The sequence below is a fragment of the Nilaparvata lugens genome, chromosome 5, assembly GCF_014356525.2.
Source record: "Nilaparvata lugens isolate BPH chromosome 5, ASM1435652v1, whole genome shotgun sequence".
Classification (NCBI taxonomy): Eukaryota; Metazoa; Arthropoda; class Insecta; order Hemiptera; family Delphacidae; genus Nilaparvata; species Nilaparvata lugens.
The window spans coordinates 6249485-6267576 of record NC_052508.1 but is presented as its reverse complement, the minus strand read 5'-3'; the positions used below and the strand labels follow the sequence as shown (position 1 = coordinate 6267576).

Sequence of the window (18092 nt, the reverse complement as noted above, 5' to 3'; positions counted from 1 at the left end):
GCCTGAAGACTAGTAAATAAATTCCCAGGAATTGTGGAGTGAAGTAGCAGTCCCCAATCTATTTTTCCTCGATAAATGCATTTCAATCTTCAACTTGGTGCCAACCTAACAAAGTCAGCTCAACTTAATGCCAACCTGACAAAATTATTAATTTAGTTACCAGTTAACAACTGTTTCGAAAAGGTACTCTCTCTAGATTATAGTTCTATATTAACATATGGTATGGCCTTTTTTCAATTATAGTTAAGAGAAAAAGAAGAATATACATGCTAAAAGACGAACTTTAAACCCTTAAAAACCACCCTTAGAATTGGAATATTGCCAAAAGATTTCTTAGTGCGCCTCTAAAGGGCCAACTGAACATAACTATCATATTTGAACGTTTTTGGTCCGGTAGATTTTTAGTTCTGCGAGTGAGTGAGAGAGTGAGTCAGTCAGTCAATCAGTGAGTGAAGGTCATTTTGCTTTTATATATATATAGATTAGATTGAACAATAGAGAAAAAATAGTATGAGTAGATATCCATAAGGCGTTTATGTCGACATTTTTACTGTTAACTCAATCCGATTATTGTCGATTTTACTGTTTTGTTGGGGTGAGTGTGTGAACGGCACAATATGAGAGACTACTAGCGTCACACAGCTTCACGGGAAAGAACTATGGTGACTATGGGCTTCAGATAACAAGGACCGGTTTCCGAGCTCGGGATTTAGCTAAGTTCTAGACTTTAAACAGCTGGAGTCGGAAAATTGGCTTTCCAAAACGGGGCGTAGTCGCAGTATTCATGAAAATCTTTATCTTCTCATTTCTATAATATTGGAAACGTTTTTCCTTAACGAAATGAAACATTCCCGAATTATTCAAAATAGGTGAAACTTTAGACTCAACATACACTTACACGACTCAAGTCGAGACGAGACTCAACTCTAGTGGTGGGCATGTGTTTTAAAATGGTGACGTCGCGGAGACTAGAATCGACTGGTCTGAGTGTCACCATTTGGAAACACATGCTCTCGACTAGAGTCGAGTCTCTTCGAAACCTGAGTCGCGTAAGTGTGAGTTGAGCCTTACACTATTTTCTCTTTATTTTATTTTGTGTTAAATTTTCTAGTTTTTCGAAATCCAATTTAAACGTGGACTACGACCACGCCCCGTTTCGGAAAGCCAATTTTCTGACTCCAGCTGTTAAAAGCCTAGGACTTTATCCCGCTAAATCCCGAGCTAGATCGCTAAATCCCGCTAGATCGAAAACCGACCCTAAAATTTTTAGAACAATGATTATACGAGTACATCATTCTTATAAAAGGTAGAATTTGTATTATCTTTACAATACCAGATGTTGATGGTTATATGCGAAAAAATATATATACAGTATATTATAACTTATGCAGATAGCGACAATACATCTCAGGAAAAAATGTGGAAATTAATATCTTTCTAATGGAGATATTTCTCTCATTTTGAAACATTTATGATTGTGAATAAATATGACGAAGAATTGTGAGGAATCTATATATATAAAAGCGAAATGGCACTCACTCACTGACTCACTCACTCACTCACTCGCAGAACTAAAAATCTACAGGACCAAAAACGTTCAAATTTGATAGGTATGTTCAGTTGGCCCATTAGAGGCGCACTAAGAACGGATTTGGAAAAAATCCAACAATACGCCCAAAATCTGCGTTTTTCCAGCGGTTTTTTGCGCTTTCTCAGCTTTTTCGAGATCAAATAATGAACAGAAAATGTTCAAATTTACTACAAAAGCTCAGCTAGGGTGTAATAATGTTGTGTTAGAAGGAATTTGTAATAACGTCAAAGATACCCCCAAAATTAGCGTTTTGCCAGCGTTTTTTGCGCTTTCTCAGTTCCATCGAGAACAAATGGACAGCAAACGTTCAAATTTACTGCAGAAGCTCAGCTGGGGTGTGATAATAGTGTTAGAAGGAATTTGAAATAACGTCAAAGATACGCCCAAAAGTGATCGGTTTTTGCGTTTTCTCAGTTCTTTCAACAAGTAATAGACTGGAAATGTTCAAATTTCGTACAGAAGTTCAGCTAGGGTCTAAAAATTTTGAGATGAGGTTGACTTTAATGTTTAATCAAAAGTACGCCCAAAATCAGCGTTTTTCCAACATTTTCTCTGCTTTTCTGCGTTTTCTCACCTTTTTCAATAATTGATGGAAATATATTTGAAAAAAATCATTACACAGGTTAAGCTGAGGTGGAAGAATATTGTTCGCCAAAAATACGCCTGATGAAAATACGTCATTCCTATCTCTAATTTTAAAAGCTAGACTGGAGTACAATAATTCTCATAATATCCTAACGAAGTTTTCCACCCTGCACTAAATAATTGAAATTAATCGGTGATTGAATCGAGCGAGGAAGTACTTTGACTTTCTGATGGAATGAAGCATGCTCAAATGAAAAATGCAGGCGAGCGAAGCGAGCTCGCATATCTCATTCTCGGACGATCCAGTCGGGGGTCCAGGGGGCGGAGCCCCCTGTCTAGACGGATATGGCGAGCGTAGCGAGCCTGACGGCTAGTGAAAGAATATAAGGAAGAATGAATTTGAGAGGATATGAGAGCCCCTATATTTATGTTTCAAGTCGCCTCTTACTACAATCTGCAACTTTTTGTGTAGTTGAGAAGTTGATATTGTGGTAATTATTCATATTGAATACTGAGAAATTGTCAAAAAATCACTGATTTATTGATAATCAGAGAGACCGGTTTCGGTTATTACACATTGTCAATCCCTGATAATCTCTTGTCAATCTAACTTTATTTGACTTCTAATTTTCGCCGCAGGTTTTTCTGATGGCGTTCACGCTGGCCGCACCGCTCACCGCAGCCCCAGGCTACCTGGTTCACACGCCGGTGCTGAGTTCGTCATCCTCCTACTCGTCACAATCGCAGTCCTCAGTGGTGCACAGTGCTCCCCTCCACACCGCGCCACTAGTCTACAGTGCGGCCGTACCCGCCGCGCCCGCCGCATATGTGTCCCATGCTGTCTTACCGGCCGCTTCACAACTAACCTACGCCGCGGTTCCCGTCATAAAGCCCGCTGCGGTTGTGCCTTCTTATTACATTAGTTGAGATTTCGTTAATTAATGAAGCTTAGATTAAGTAATGACTGAGAAACTGTCTAAATTTAATTGAGAAAATCAATATGTCAAGGAATATAAACTTCTAAATAATACTGTTAAGCTAGCTACACACACATCGATTTTTGTTCTCGGATATTTTGCCGTCCTTATAAATTCTATTAAACAGATGATGTTTATCAAGTTCGGTTTACTCTAATAGTAATTCATAAGGACGGTGAAATATCCGAGAACAAAAATCGATGTGTGTGTACGGGGCTTAGACACTAAGGGCCAGACCATATTAAGCGTCTTTTCAAGAGTTTTCGTGCGGCGTTTTCAGAATCTGCAGGGCTAGAAGCTCTCCGATTGGCTGATTGGGTTGTCGCTTGAAAAAACAACGCCTCAAAACGCCTATGTGGTTTGGCCCTTAGGACTGGAAAACTGTAAAAATACTGTCACATTGTACTGGTTGGCTTACTGGCCTCTTCTCATTGATCAAACTGTGAATTTAGTGTTACATGCTTTTGTATTTGCCTTTTCACACCAAACGGTTAGAATTCTTTATTTAGTGTTACTTGCTTTTCTATCAGTCTTTTTTTTATATAGAGCGATTGGAGCTGTTATTATTATTATTAGCGTATGGCTTTTAATGGTGGGGAGACCCAAGGGTAGTTCCACCTCGCCGTATTATAGTCCAAAGTTCCCTAATGGGAAACCGGACACTAAGGTTATAGTAAGCACAATACTTTAAATTTACACTTTTCACTTCGGAATTAAGTTCATTTTGATGTTAAAAAGTCCAAACATATACAAAACCAAAACAAAACACAAAAACACTAAGCCATTGGAGCTGTTGATTCTGTGTCACATTCTCTACAATTTTTATCTTTACGAAAAATAATTTATTCTTTGTCACAAACTTCAATGTATTCAAACTGTTAATTTAGACTTTAATAGTTAATTTAGTTCTCAAATGCTTTTGTCTCTTGACACTGATTGTTTGAGAAATCCATATTGGGAGAAAGAAACACCCACTTTTAGTCGAGATAATTATTAGAAACTACTTCAAGAGATTTTTATCATGTTGTCTCTAGATTTGTTATTTCTCTTTGTTATTCATGTTATTTCTCCTAGATTCACTTCATTCTAACATATTAATTATTGTGGAAATTTCAAGTCAGTTAATCCAATGATGCACAAACATCTGTTGAACCATGAACAATTTACATTTTCGTAGACCTTCAAGACTTGTATTATGTTTCAATTTAAAAATGGTAGTTCTGGAACAAAAATACTGCTCAATATTTTGATAGAAGATATCTTATTTTGTATTTACTTGCATACTACATACGCAGAGCTTCATCGTTGATTGGTTAAATATATGACACCTTTTAGTTTCTCTGAATTCTCCATTGGATGATAATGCTAGATGTTTTCTCAGGATACCATACAATATAATATCCACAGAGATTTTCTTCTACTCAAGAATAATTCTTCTCTCCAATATTTCTTGTACTGCGATGAATAATCAATAAACTCCTTTCTCATTCTTGGTCGTTTCATTATTCCAACGACCTCCTTCATATTCCGAGTAAGAGATAATCTCTTACATAGCATATTAATACAGTATGAAGAAGAATAATCAAATACCTTATGAAGTGATTCAATGTGCTTAGTTGAAATCAGGACTTCCCATATACCGGACCTGCACCTACAAAAAAATGGCCGCCGTATGTGGTGGCCGGCATTGATATTAAACGGGAACTAGACGAACTGAGATTTCGACAAACTGAGACTCTCTCTAAGAGCTGATTTTCTCTCAGTAGAAATTTCTATAAGACCACCACATAGTCTACGGCGGCCATTTTTTTCTAGGCTCGGGTTCGGTAGTATAAAGAAGGTTCTGTTGAAATCCATGTTTCTCTTTTGTAATAATATCGGGGACCGAGCTTCGCTCTGGAGTACAAAAGCATAAAAAAATTATCACGAAAGAAGAAATTATAATAACATTCATACAGAAATGTTATTCACTGTAAATTGAGTCATCTAATCACAGTAAATTGAGATTAATTCCCAGAGGAATGCAAAAATTTATCTCACAAAGTCCCAGTTTCACAAAAGCCGTCGAATTTTAATCCTGATCAACTTCACGGTAACCAAATCAGAGAAGGCCATTTCAAAAAGATGGATCTACTGGAATTAATCAGGATTGAAAATAACCCGGCTTTTTGGCAACCGGCACTAAGTACCTGATTGAATGATTCAACAGCTGAGTCATAATTTTGACACTGTCCCACACACATGAACTCGCCCACTCACTTCTATCACCAACAGACGACGAATTATTATCATATTATCAGCTGTTTTCCCAGAGATGAATAATAATTATTATCTTTTTAATGTCCTTCAGCGAGTTTTCCCATGGATGAGACCTAGTGCAATCGAATCTTTATAAACCTACTCGTACTATGTTCCGAATTTCGTGAGAATCGTTTGAGCCGTTTTCGAGATCCGTGAAATACAAGAATATAGACATATAAACAGAAGTTGCTCGTTTAATAGTATAGGATTATGAAGAATAATAATCAAATACCTTATGAAGTGATTCAATGTGTTTAGTTGTTAGTCTCTCTTTTGTAATATAAAGGCCCAATATCAATCAACAAACTTTGAAATTGTAGCATCTCTCTTCTAGAGTGAAGGAGGGTATCATTCACTCGGAAAATGATATCATAACTTCAGAATCTTTTATAATCCTGTGATGATGGAATAGTTGAATAATATATGATATTTATTGTATTGGAAGTTTACTTCTAAACTTTGATAGGCCTAAACTTGTTATGTTATTTAAGGTAGACTTCTATTAACAATTAATTAACAAGCATATTATAATAACCTCTAACAGGTGGAACATTCGATTAAGAAGTACTGTAATCACCTTAATCGATAGTCTACAGTATAATAATTGAGAAATGAGTGCACTAATCATTAATTATTTATTTTAGTTGCTAATAAAGCCAGTGAAAGGCTTTTAAAAAAGATTAAAGTCTACTTGAGTTAATAAAACTGTTAGCTAAAGAACGTGTAGTTTCTTATGCCATTGTAATACACGTTTCATTAATTTTATTGAAATTCAATAATTCACTATCTGCGACTTGAAGAGAAACATTGCAACACTACTATACACCTGACATTTGACGCTCTTCATAGCCTAGAAGAATATTATTTATTTATTCATCATTTACAATCAACTTAAGGACAAAGAGACAGACTACAGTCCAAAACTTCTTTTCATCCAAATTTCATAAAATAAACTTTCCAAATAAAGGTTATGTGCGACTTTCCAAATCTTCATTAATTTCCACATTGAAAAAAAAACACAAACACTTGAAACAATTAATTTTAAATTTAGAAAGATTAAGATCCGAATTGATAACAAAGTTCTTTCTACTTAGAATGTTACAAAGTATTCTGATAACATATATTTACCATAGAGGAATGATATCATATGCATTTACTAAGGAACTCCAGGTTTATTGAATTAAATGCAGACTCCTCAAAAGGCTAATAATTGTAAATTTATTCAATCACCCTGAGGGCATAGTCACGATAAACGTTTGGAATAATCACAATATTCTAAACAGATTTGTGTTTGATAGCATGTATTTAACTCGATATTTATTGGTATTCGAATCAGTTTGTTATGGATAACAGGTTCACAGATTCGCCATTGATATCAGTGAACTTGTAAGTGAATCCAGTTTGGTGAGATTAAGTTCAAACTGACAGGATTCCTGCTGAGCTAGATCAATGGTTTCCATTATAACTTGTGATGACAGATGAAGGTGAATTCTACTACGGCATGAAATTAGTTTGTTCATGCTTTCTGTTCAACTATTATAGTGAACGTGTAGATGAGATTACATGGAGAGGTAATTAGGTTATCGAAAATCTCCTATAAACAAGTTGTTTTTTATCATAATAGTCTAGGACAAATCGTGATCAGGTACAAGAGTATATTGCGTGTTGAGCACTATGATGATAAACTTGCATAAATTTCAGAGTTTGAATAAATTTAATTCGAGTAGTATTGTTGTTGAGAAGGGTCCTTCATATACATTCTATGTATAGTGAGGTTCACGTTATAATGGCAGTGTTTGATTAGCAATGGTATTGCTATCTTTGTCTATCATTCAACAAAGCAGATAGCGCTATCTCATTCCCGCTTTGCTCTTTGCAGATCCTCTTTTGACAATATTGAATTGATAATTAATTAACAAAATATTCTATCTTTGTTGTGGAATTATTGAAAAATATAATTTCTTGCTTGGTAAAATATAATTGATCATTTTGAACGAGAATGAACAGCTAATACTAGTTTAATATACTGTATATAAATTCACGTATTACATTTATTGATAATAAATCAACAAAATATTCATCTCGATTATGAAACTATTGGAGAATATAATTCCTTGCTTAATAAAATATAATTAATCATTTTAAACGAGAATGAACCGTTAATATTACATTAATAAACCTGCATCAGCTACCGTCTATAGAAGGCATTGACAAGACAGAGAAAATTTCTCATCTCAATTATAAAACTATTGAAAAATATAATTTCTTGCTTAATAAAATATAATCATTCATTTTAAACGAGAATGAACAGTTAATATTACATCAATAAACCTGTAACAGCTACCATCTATAGAAGGCATTGACAAGACAGAGGATCGGCAACGTTGTTCTCCTATCTTTCTCCATTGCCATTATAACGTGGACCTCACTATAGTGTTAAGCACTGTACATGGATATAACATTTTTAATCACACAAACAAAATTTATCCATCCTTACAATATAACAATACAAGTATACAAAATTCATACAAATGCAAATGAGATAACAACAATCAAATATATGAAAAAAACTGGTGCTTAAAAAGGGGAGAATCCGTAGGTATCCAAACCATAGTTATTAATGTCCTATGGTGAGGTCCACGTTATAACTTAACTTGTGGATCGGGCTCAGATCCTGTCTTATTTAATAATACAATTCTCTTAAACTGCCCGAACTGCGACAGGAAAACTGTATTATAAAACAAGATCAATATCTATCCTTTTCACCAGAACAGCTGGACTTTTACTGTCAGTCCTATCAAAACGAGCTCTGCCCCAAAAATATAATTTTGGGGTATTAATAAACTATCAGTAAATGTCGAACATGAAAGTCACCTCAAATACATGATCATATTTTTCTATCAGCTATCGCACAAGCACACGTTTGTTATTAAAAACAGAGAGAAGCTACAGTAAATATCACGCAATAACAAATAAACAATCTTTCTATCAATGACAGATGACTGCTCAATGAATTTGAATTTATAACTCTAAAATCCTGATCAATATGAGATAAATATATATTTATATATATGTCCCATATGACCAGGTGACACTTCCTGCACTTCAACAATTCCTTAGGATTCTTCAAATCTTAAGACCTTCATATCTCACCAATTTTCAAAATAAGTTGCAAAAATTATCTGATGTTCTATTTTCTATTGATCTGGAAACGACTTTTGAGACGTTATATTCCTATATCACAAGTGATGGAAGAAGCTGCAAGGACATTGCCAGCAGAATTGCCCAGGCTAAGATTGCCTTCAATAAGAAGAAAAATCTATTCACCTCAAAAAACATAAGTCTCGACGTAAGAAAAAAACATGTTGAAAACGTATGTATGGAGTACTGCAACATATGGAAGTGAGGCGTGGACAATGGGGGTGAGAGAGGAAAGAAGATTGGCTGCATTCGAGGCATGGTGCTACAGAAGAATGATGAAGATCAGTTGGAGAGATATGATTACAAATGAGCAAGTTTTTGAAAGAGTGGGAGAGAACCGGAACTTCTTGAAGTGGATCAAGCAAAGAAGAGCACAGCTGATTGGCCACATCATCAGACATGACACTCTACTGACAAGGATAATGGAGGGAATGGTTGAGGGAAGGAATATGAGAGGAAGACCTAGGCTGGAGTATATGAAACAATTGCTACGGGATATGAGATGTGGATCATACTACGAGCTGAAGCGGAAAGCGGACGACAGAAAAGCATGGAGAGCTGCTGCCAACCAGCCCTACGGCTGTTAACCCAAGAGAGAGAGATATTCCTATTGATTTGAAAGTCGGTATTTTATTCCCTGTCAGTCGGAAAAATCCAAGTTTTCCAGGTCATTGGAAAATTTTCGAATCAGCATAAAATGAACTCCTGTTGAGAGACTAGGAGGAAAAGATGCTTAAAAACCATATAAGTTATAAATATATATATGTTGTCGGAAATAAGTGGATAATCAACTGGCTTCGACCTTCCATGTCAAACTTACAAGAATCGATAATATCTCAAATATCGACATCATATATTACGATTTCTATACACTGTTCAATCATATTATGGAGATGTTTTTTTTAGTGAGTAGCCTATCCGTTAACGTTGATTTCCTCGACCCAATTGAGATTACACACATTTGTGTAATTCAAAGATGTTATCTTTGCGAGATTGGCTCTGTGTTAATATTCAAATCTATCTATAATATAATACAGGAAAGAATTGTCTCGGACACGTACGGAATAGGAAATTCATGAATGACACATCATCACGTCTGAACATCTTGACTGATCAACTTGAAAATTTGCATATTGTTTCTTAATTTACTGAGGATGGTTATCGATTTTAATTCGACCCTTGCGGAGCACGGGTTACCTGCTAGTTGACCGAACTTGGTGAGGTCTATGTATAACTCGGATTTTCTTTTGTCTGTATGTATGTAACTAATTTACGGCCAAACGGGTTGATAGAATTCTATGAGATTTGGCAAAAAATATAACTTTTGAAATTTTGCATTCTAAGGATAATATGAAAGGAAAAGGAATTTCCTCTTTACTCCGATATCACTATATCATCTACTATGAAGATAGGATTAATCAGACTATAGAATTATTCATAATAAATCAGCTGACAAGTGGATTATTCATTGCATGCATTAAACAGATGTCTGGAGAAGCCGATGAACAGGTGACACCAGATACTTGTGGATGAGAAAACTGCGTGAGTATTAAATAAAAAGACTAAGAATTTGTCAAAAACCACGAATTCCATTTTAAACTTCATCAAATATTGACAATGCTGTAACAACCAAAACCGGTCTTTCTACTTTTGATAAAATCTGTGGTTTTTGACCATTTTTTAGTCTTTTTATTCAATAAGTTTGTTCCAGATTCTCTTTCCTAGTCTAGTTAAAATCTTTGGTTAGATCGGTCATTCACCTCTACCCTAATTAAACCGGAAATGGGAACAGATCCACTAATCCCACAGCTCTAGTAACCGAGCTTAACAATCCTTCCTGTATAGAAGATTAACTCCCATTTGCATTTAAAGTATTTTGAGGCGATTCAAACAAGATCACTATCCAATTCCTTTGCGATTCTCCATCCTATCAGCTGATAGCCCAGATGATAACAGAACTATAGTAATGTCCGCGTTATAATGGGAGTGGAGAAGATAGCAAAATCTGGTGTGGCGCACTCACACAACTTTCCTTGCCTTTATGAGAATTGATCACCTGACGCTAGTGTTCACGCGCATCTCAAGTCTACTTATAAACAAAGATCTGAGCCAGCTGGTGACAGGACAATAATGCTGGAGACATACGAGGTCTGCTATCTCTTCATAGTGAATCATTTAATAGAATCAACAGTTGCCATCCAACAGTGTGCAATTAGATAATAACATTTTCTCTTTTTTTTTTAATTTTAGGTGAAAATGTTACTGATCATCAATTGTAGAGATTTTCATGCTCAATCTTCTCCACTCAATTTTTTTTTGTTTAAATTTTATCTGAAGCCTGATAATTGGTAATCTAAAATAAATTTTTGCATAGATGGGGCGGAGCTCCTGAAATTTTTACAGATATATGACTTGTGGCAGTTGATAGAGCTTATCAATGACTATTCTAGGTATGAATTTGATCGAAATCATTGGAGCCGTTTTCGAGAAAATCGCGAAAAACCCTGTTTTTAACAACATTTTCGCCATTTTATCCGCCATATTGAATTGCATTGGATCGAAATTGTTCGTGTGGGATCCTTATATTGTAAGGACCTTAAGTTCTGAATTTCAATCCATTCCGTTAATTAGGAGATGAAATATCGTGTACACAGACGCACATACACTCATACACACACATACACACATACAGATCAATACCCAAAAATCTGGTGTGGCGCACTCACACAACTTTCCTTGCCGTTATAAAAATTGATCACCTGACGCTAGTGTTCCCGCGCATCACAAGTCTACTATTCAAAGATATGAGCCAGCTGGTGACAGGGCAATAACGCTGAAGACACACGAGGTCTGCTATCTCTTCATAGTGAATCATTTAATAGAACCAACAGTTGCCAACAGTTTGCAATTGGATAATCACATTTTCTCGAATTTCGAGCTTATTACTAATTTTAGGTGAAACTGTTACTGAACATTAATTGTAGAGATTCCCATGCTCAATCATTTCCACTCAAAATTTTCCGTTTTAATTGTATATGAAGCCTGATAATTGAGAATCTAAAATCAAACTTTGCATAGATGCGGCGGATTTCCTGAAATTTTTACAGATATGGGAGTTGTGGCAGTTGATAGAGCTTATCGATGACTATTTCAGGTATAACTTTAATCGAAATCGTTGGAGCCGTTTTCGATAAAATCGCGAAAACCCCTTTTTTACAACATTTTCGCCATTTCAGGCGTCATCTTGAATAGCATTTGATCGAAATTGTTCGTGTCGGATCCTTAAGTTCCAAATTTCAAGTCATTCCGTTAATTGGGAGATGAGATATCGTTTACACAGACGCACATACAGTCATACACACACACACACACACACACACACACACAACACACACACACACACACACACAACACACACACACACACACACACACACACACACACACCACACACACCACACACACACACACAACACACACACACACACACACACACACCACACACACACACACACAGACACACAGACACACACACACACCACACACACACACACCACACACACACACAACACACACACACACACACACACACCACCACACACACACACACACACACACACACACACACACACACACACACACACCACACACACACACACACACACACACACACACACACACACACATACAGACCAATACCCAAAAACCACTTTTTTGGACTCAGGGGACCTTGAAACTTATAGAAATTTAGAAATTGGAGTACCTTAATTTTTTTTCGGAAAGCAATACTTTCCTTACCTATGGTAATAGGGCAAGGAAAGTAAAAACACTTTTTGGACTTGCACAGGGGGCCTTGAAACGTAACTTATAGAAATTTAGAAATTGGGGTACGGTACCTTAATTTTTTTTCGGAAAGCAATACTTTCCTTACCTATGGTAATAGGGCAAGGGAAGTAAAAACACTTTTTGGACTTGCACAGGGGGCCTTGAAACGTAACTTATAGAAATTTAGAATTTGGGGTACCTTAATCTTTTCCGGAAAGCAATACTTTCCTTACCTATGGTAATGGGGCAAGGAAATTAAAAACAGCGTTACTGATTCTCTGCCTCTCCACTGCCTCCTATAATAGAGGATAGCTTATAACCGGTATATTTGATGTAATATCAACCGAACATGCTTGTTTTGAATAGAAAATTATATTTTATTTGTCTAGAAAATAAATTTTATATTTTTTTTTTGCAATTTTTCAATGCACAAATTACAGTTTATCAGAGATTGACAATGGTGTAACAACCGAAACCGGTCTTTCTAACTATCAATAAATCTGTAGTTTTTAACAATTTCTTATTCTTTTTATTTAATATGACTAATTACCACAATATCAACTTCTCAAGTATACAAAAAGCTCAAATAATAAATGTTCTTAATTGAAATTGAATATTTTGTTGATTATTCATATTTCTAGATTGCAGAAAAACGATCTGGCAATGTAACGGAGATAGAGAACGATAGCGCTATCTACTTTTTCAAATGATAGACTAGGATAGCAACTCGAACGTTAATCAAATTCTGCCATTATATCGTGGCTAGGCTAGGCACACACCACTTGGTCAAATAGTCACGTTTAGTCACAAAACTTCACATAGTTGCTTATGAAGAGATGTCTAATTGCAATGACTGATCAGTGTGAGTTGCGTCATAAGCAACAATGTGAAGTATTGTGACTAAACGTGACTAGTCTTGTCTTAACAAACTGGTCTGTGTCTAGCCTAACGGAGCGTGTAAGATTCTATAAAGATTATGATGATACTGTATTTTCGAAATTTCAACATAGCTGTTGCAATTTATGCTGTTACTAGCCGTCAGGCTCGCTTCGCTGACCATATCCGTCTAGCAAGGGGGCTCCGCCCCCTGGACCCCCGACTGGATCGTCCTGGAATAAGATCAGCAGGCTCGCTTCGCTCGCCTGCATTTTTCATTTGTAGGACGATCCAGTCGGGGGTCAAGACTAAACGGATATGGCGAGCGAAGCGAGCCTGACGGCTAGTAATATAATATTCCCAGGAATAACTCTGATTGAAGTAGCAGTGCTCAATCAATTTTTCCGCGATAAATGCATTTCAATCTTGAACTTGGTGCCAACCTAACAAAGTCAACTCAACTTTATGCCAACCTGACAAAGTTATTAATTTAGTTTCCAGTTAACAACTGTTTCGAAGAGGTACTCTCTCTAGATTATAGTTCTATATTAACATATGATATGGACATTTCTCAATTATAATTAATAGAATGAGAAGAATATACATGCTAAAAGACGAACTTTAAACCCTTAAAAACCACCCTTAGAGTTAAAATACTGCCGAAAGATTTCTTAGTGCGCCTCTAAAGGGCCAACTGAACATACCTACCAAATTTGAACGTTTTTGGTCCGGTAAATTTTTAGTTCTGCGAGTGAGTGAGTGAGTGAGTGAATCAGTCAGTCAGTCAGTCAGTCAGTGAGTGAGTGCCATTTCGCTTTTATATATATAGATAATATGAAAAACACTTACACCATAATATTATAAAATATATAGGTCTATTGCCTAAATAGCACAATGTCATGTTGTAAAGTGCTATGTTGGTTGTATTGACAAATATTAAATATATTATATAAAGAATATCTAAAAGTAGTAAGTCGTGATACTCCAATTTATCTCACACTCAACTCACTTTAACAATATTTTATATACCTATATTACCTAATGTATCAGAAGCTACTATTTTCTTAACTTTCACCTTTTTTCCTCTTCTTCTTTTCTTCCTCTCTCCTTTTCTTTTCTTTTTCGCACTCCGTCAATTGTATCACGATGGCCTATAACCATCCTCGGTTAATTAAGAATCTATATGCAAACTTTTAAGTTAATCAGTACAGTAGTTCAGACGTGATGATGCGTCAAACAAGATTTTCCTATCCCGTAAGTGTATAAACCAATTCTTTCTTTTATACATCTGTATAGATGAGGAGGAATCTTGACTTCAAAAGACTAAGTACACATCTTTAAGGCTGTGCAAAGGCTAAAAATAAACTTTTTACTGGTGATATTTTTCAAAGTTTTTCTATTTTTATACTATCAAGCTATCAAAATGAAAAAGTTTTCTCAGGAAAAGATTTTTTTTCCGATCATTACTTTTTGAGATATAAGCGCCTAAAGTTAACATTTTGAGACAGAACATTTCAAATTTGGTAAGAGATAAATCCATGAGATTTGAAGGATAGATTCTTCATGGTACTGTTGAACCAGTAAAATAGAAATTTCCTGAAAATATCAATTTTTGAGAAAGTTATTCAATTTACTAAAAAAGACCAAAAATAACTTTTAGTTGAGATATTTTTGGTAAATTGAATAACTTTCTCAAAAATTGCTAGTTTCAGAAAATTTTCATCTTACTATATCAACAATACTATGAAGAATGTATCCTCTATGTCTCATGGATTTATCTCTTAACGAATTTGAAATGTTCTGTCCCAAAAATTTAAACTTTAGGCGCTCATATCTCAAAAAGTAATGATCGAAAAAAAAATGTTTTCCTGAAAAAACTTTTTTATTTTGATAGCTTGATAGTATACAAATCGAAAAACTTTGAAAAATATCACCAGTAAAAAGTTTTTTTTTAGCCTTTGCACAGCCTTAATTTCAGCTTGTAGAATAGGCAAGGGTGTTGCTTCTGGGATAACTATATTTATTGGCTGATTTATTCCGTTACTCGTATACTTACGTAATTGCGTGTGAGCTATACTGATTAGTGAAAACTTACCTAGTATCTACTATCTTTTACTATCTATGTTTCCCACAGTCTGCTGTAGCAAGTACTGTTGCTTCTTCTTCATGCTGTACACTCTTACTTTTATCACTCTTTCTCAGTCCCTCCTTCCGCCATCAAACTCTCTCTCTCAATCCAATTCACTCTCACTCTCACTCTCACTTCTCTCTCTCTTATCCTTTTTCTCCCTCTCCCACTCTCTCAATCTGTCTCCCTCTCTCTCACTCTCACAGTCTCTCTCACACTCTTTTTTCTCCCTCTCCCACTCTCTCAATCAGTCTCTCTCTCTCACTCTCACAGTCTCTTCCACACTCTTTATTTCTCCCTCTCCCACTGTCTCAATCAGTCTCTCTCTCAATCAATCAATCAATCAATCTCACTCTCACTTCTCTCTCTCTTATCCTCTTTCTCCCTCTCCCACTCTCTCAATCTGACTCCCTCTCTCACAGTCTCTCTCACACTCTTTTTTCTCCCTCTCCCACTCTCTCAATTTGTCTCACTCTCTCTCACTCACACAGTCTCTCTCACACTCGTTCTTCCTCTCTCTCCTGAACCATCCTTGACACAGAATGACTCTCCTTGTTTACTGTTTACAGTATCCACACAGTAAACCGTTCATTACCCTCGTGCTCCTGAAGCCTTCGTAGGCCTATTTTCAGACGGATTCACTCAAATCTGTCAGCTTTAATAGGAAAGACATCTATTCTACGCCTTTACTGTTCACTGTTTACTATGAAAGTACATGTTTTCATGAGCCCAAGTTAGTAGACAGATCTGTCTTCGTTGGTCATGAGCTAGTCGTAAAAACACGGTAACTAGTTTTAGAAAGATCTGATCTATGAGAAACTAGAGAATTGAAGATTTAGGAACTGTTTTCGAGCTCGGGATTCAGCTAAGTTCTAGACTTATTATGATTTACTTCGTGATTTATGATTTTCTTATGATTTCACTTCGTGAAAAAACAGTAACTAGTTCTAGAAAGATCTGATCTACGAGAAACTAGAAAATTGAAGATTTAGGAACGGTTCCGAGCTCGGGATTCAGCTAAGTTCTAGACTTTAAACAGCTGGAGTCAGAAAATTGGCTTATCGGAACGGGGCGTAGTTGTAGTTCACGTTTAAATAAAGAACTAGAAAATTGAACACAAAATACAATGAAGAGAAATAGTGTAAGGTTTCAGCTATTTTGAATTATTCAGGAATCTTTCATTTCGTCAAGGAAAAACGTTTCCAATTATATCAATGAGAAAATGAAGATTATCTTGAAAACTGCGACTACGCCCTGTTTCACAAAACCAATTTTCTGACTCCAGCTTTTTAAAGTCTAGAACAGTGGTCGCCAAACAGTCGATCGCGAGCTACCGGTATCTCGTGGGGTAGTTTTTTGTAGCCTACATAAAATGTTCGTGCAAAAGAATTTCGAGAAAATCAATGACGTGAAAAATCCTCCACTTGAGACAACAGTTTGATCAACGATTTCAAGATTTTTAAAGCATATCAAATATGGTACAATTCATCAACTTTATTTTGTAGATATCTATGCAGAAGATTTTTCAGTTTGTGTAGTAAAACATTTTGGTGGAGATCAGGCTTCAGGTGAAATGGAATTTGTGGATTTTCAAAATGATCTGTCTCCTAGATTACTTTCTACAACTGGAAATATTTGGCCTCAGCCCCCAAAGAAAAATATCCAAATATTATTCAAGTTCCATTGAGGTTGAAAGCTATGTTCAGCTTCACTTACTTGTGAGAAGCATCTTTTCAAGTATGAAATTCATAAAAAATCGATATAGGAACAGACTGACTAATGAACATTTGGACAACTGCATCAGAATGGCAGCTACAACGTAAACTCCAAAAATCAAGAACATACTTGATGACCAAAAAGAGTTCCACTGCTCTCATTGAAATGTATATTTCAACTTTTGTTATACTTTTTGCTATGAGATAAGTGGATTTCAACACTAGAAATGTATCTTAATAGGCGAAAATTTCATTCCTAGTAACATACTTTCTTCAGTCAAATATTCGTTGGTAGCTCACTAGGAGATTTATAAATGCTATTCTAGCTCACAGGCTCATCAGTTTGGCGACCATTGACCTAGAACTTAGCTAAATCACGAGTTCAGAAACCGGACCTAAATTTTCTAGTTTCTCATAGATCAGATCTCTCTAGAACTAGTTTTTGTTAAAGTTATTTTTGCTAAGTTCTAGACTTTAAACAGCTGGAGTCAGAAAATTGGCTCTCCCAAACGGGGCGTAGTCGTAGTTCTTATGATAATCTTTATTTCTTCATTTCTATGATCGGAAACATTTTCCTTGACGAAATTAAACATTCCTGAATAATTCAAAATAGCTGAAACTTCACTCCAATTCATTTTGTGTTTAATTTTCTAGTTTTTCGAAATTTAAATTAAACGTGGACTACGACTACGCCCGTTTCGGAGAGCCAATTTTCTGACTCCAGCTGTTTAAAGTCTAGAACTTCAAATTCAAATTCAATTCTAAATTCAAATTCAAATTGATTTATTCATAGTATATTACATATTCACAAAATATAAAAGTGTTATAAATTACATGAATAAATTCTCCCTGCCTGGATGATTTGTCCGTGTGCAGGGAGGAGTCGCAAATTAT

The 18092-nt window shown here is 35.7% G+C and overlaps 1 protein-coding gene across 1 annotated transcript; it reads left to right on the top strand.

The window, feature by feature from the left end:
* Nucleotides 1–2815: 2815 nt before the first annotated feature.
* Nucleotides 2816–3712, top strand: LOC120351710 (the record flags this gene model as incomplete). The annotated part of the gene is given in 2 exon segments (XM_039429827.1): nt 2816–3176; nt 3578–3712. A coding segment is annotated over 1 exon segment (288 nt), but the record flags the coding sequence as incomplete, so codon positions are not given.
* Nucleotides 3713–18092: the final 14380 nt, after the last annotated feature.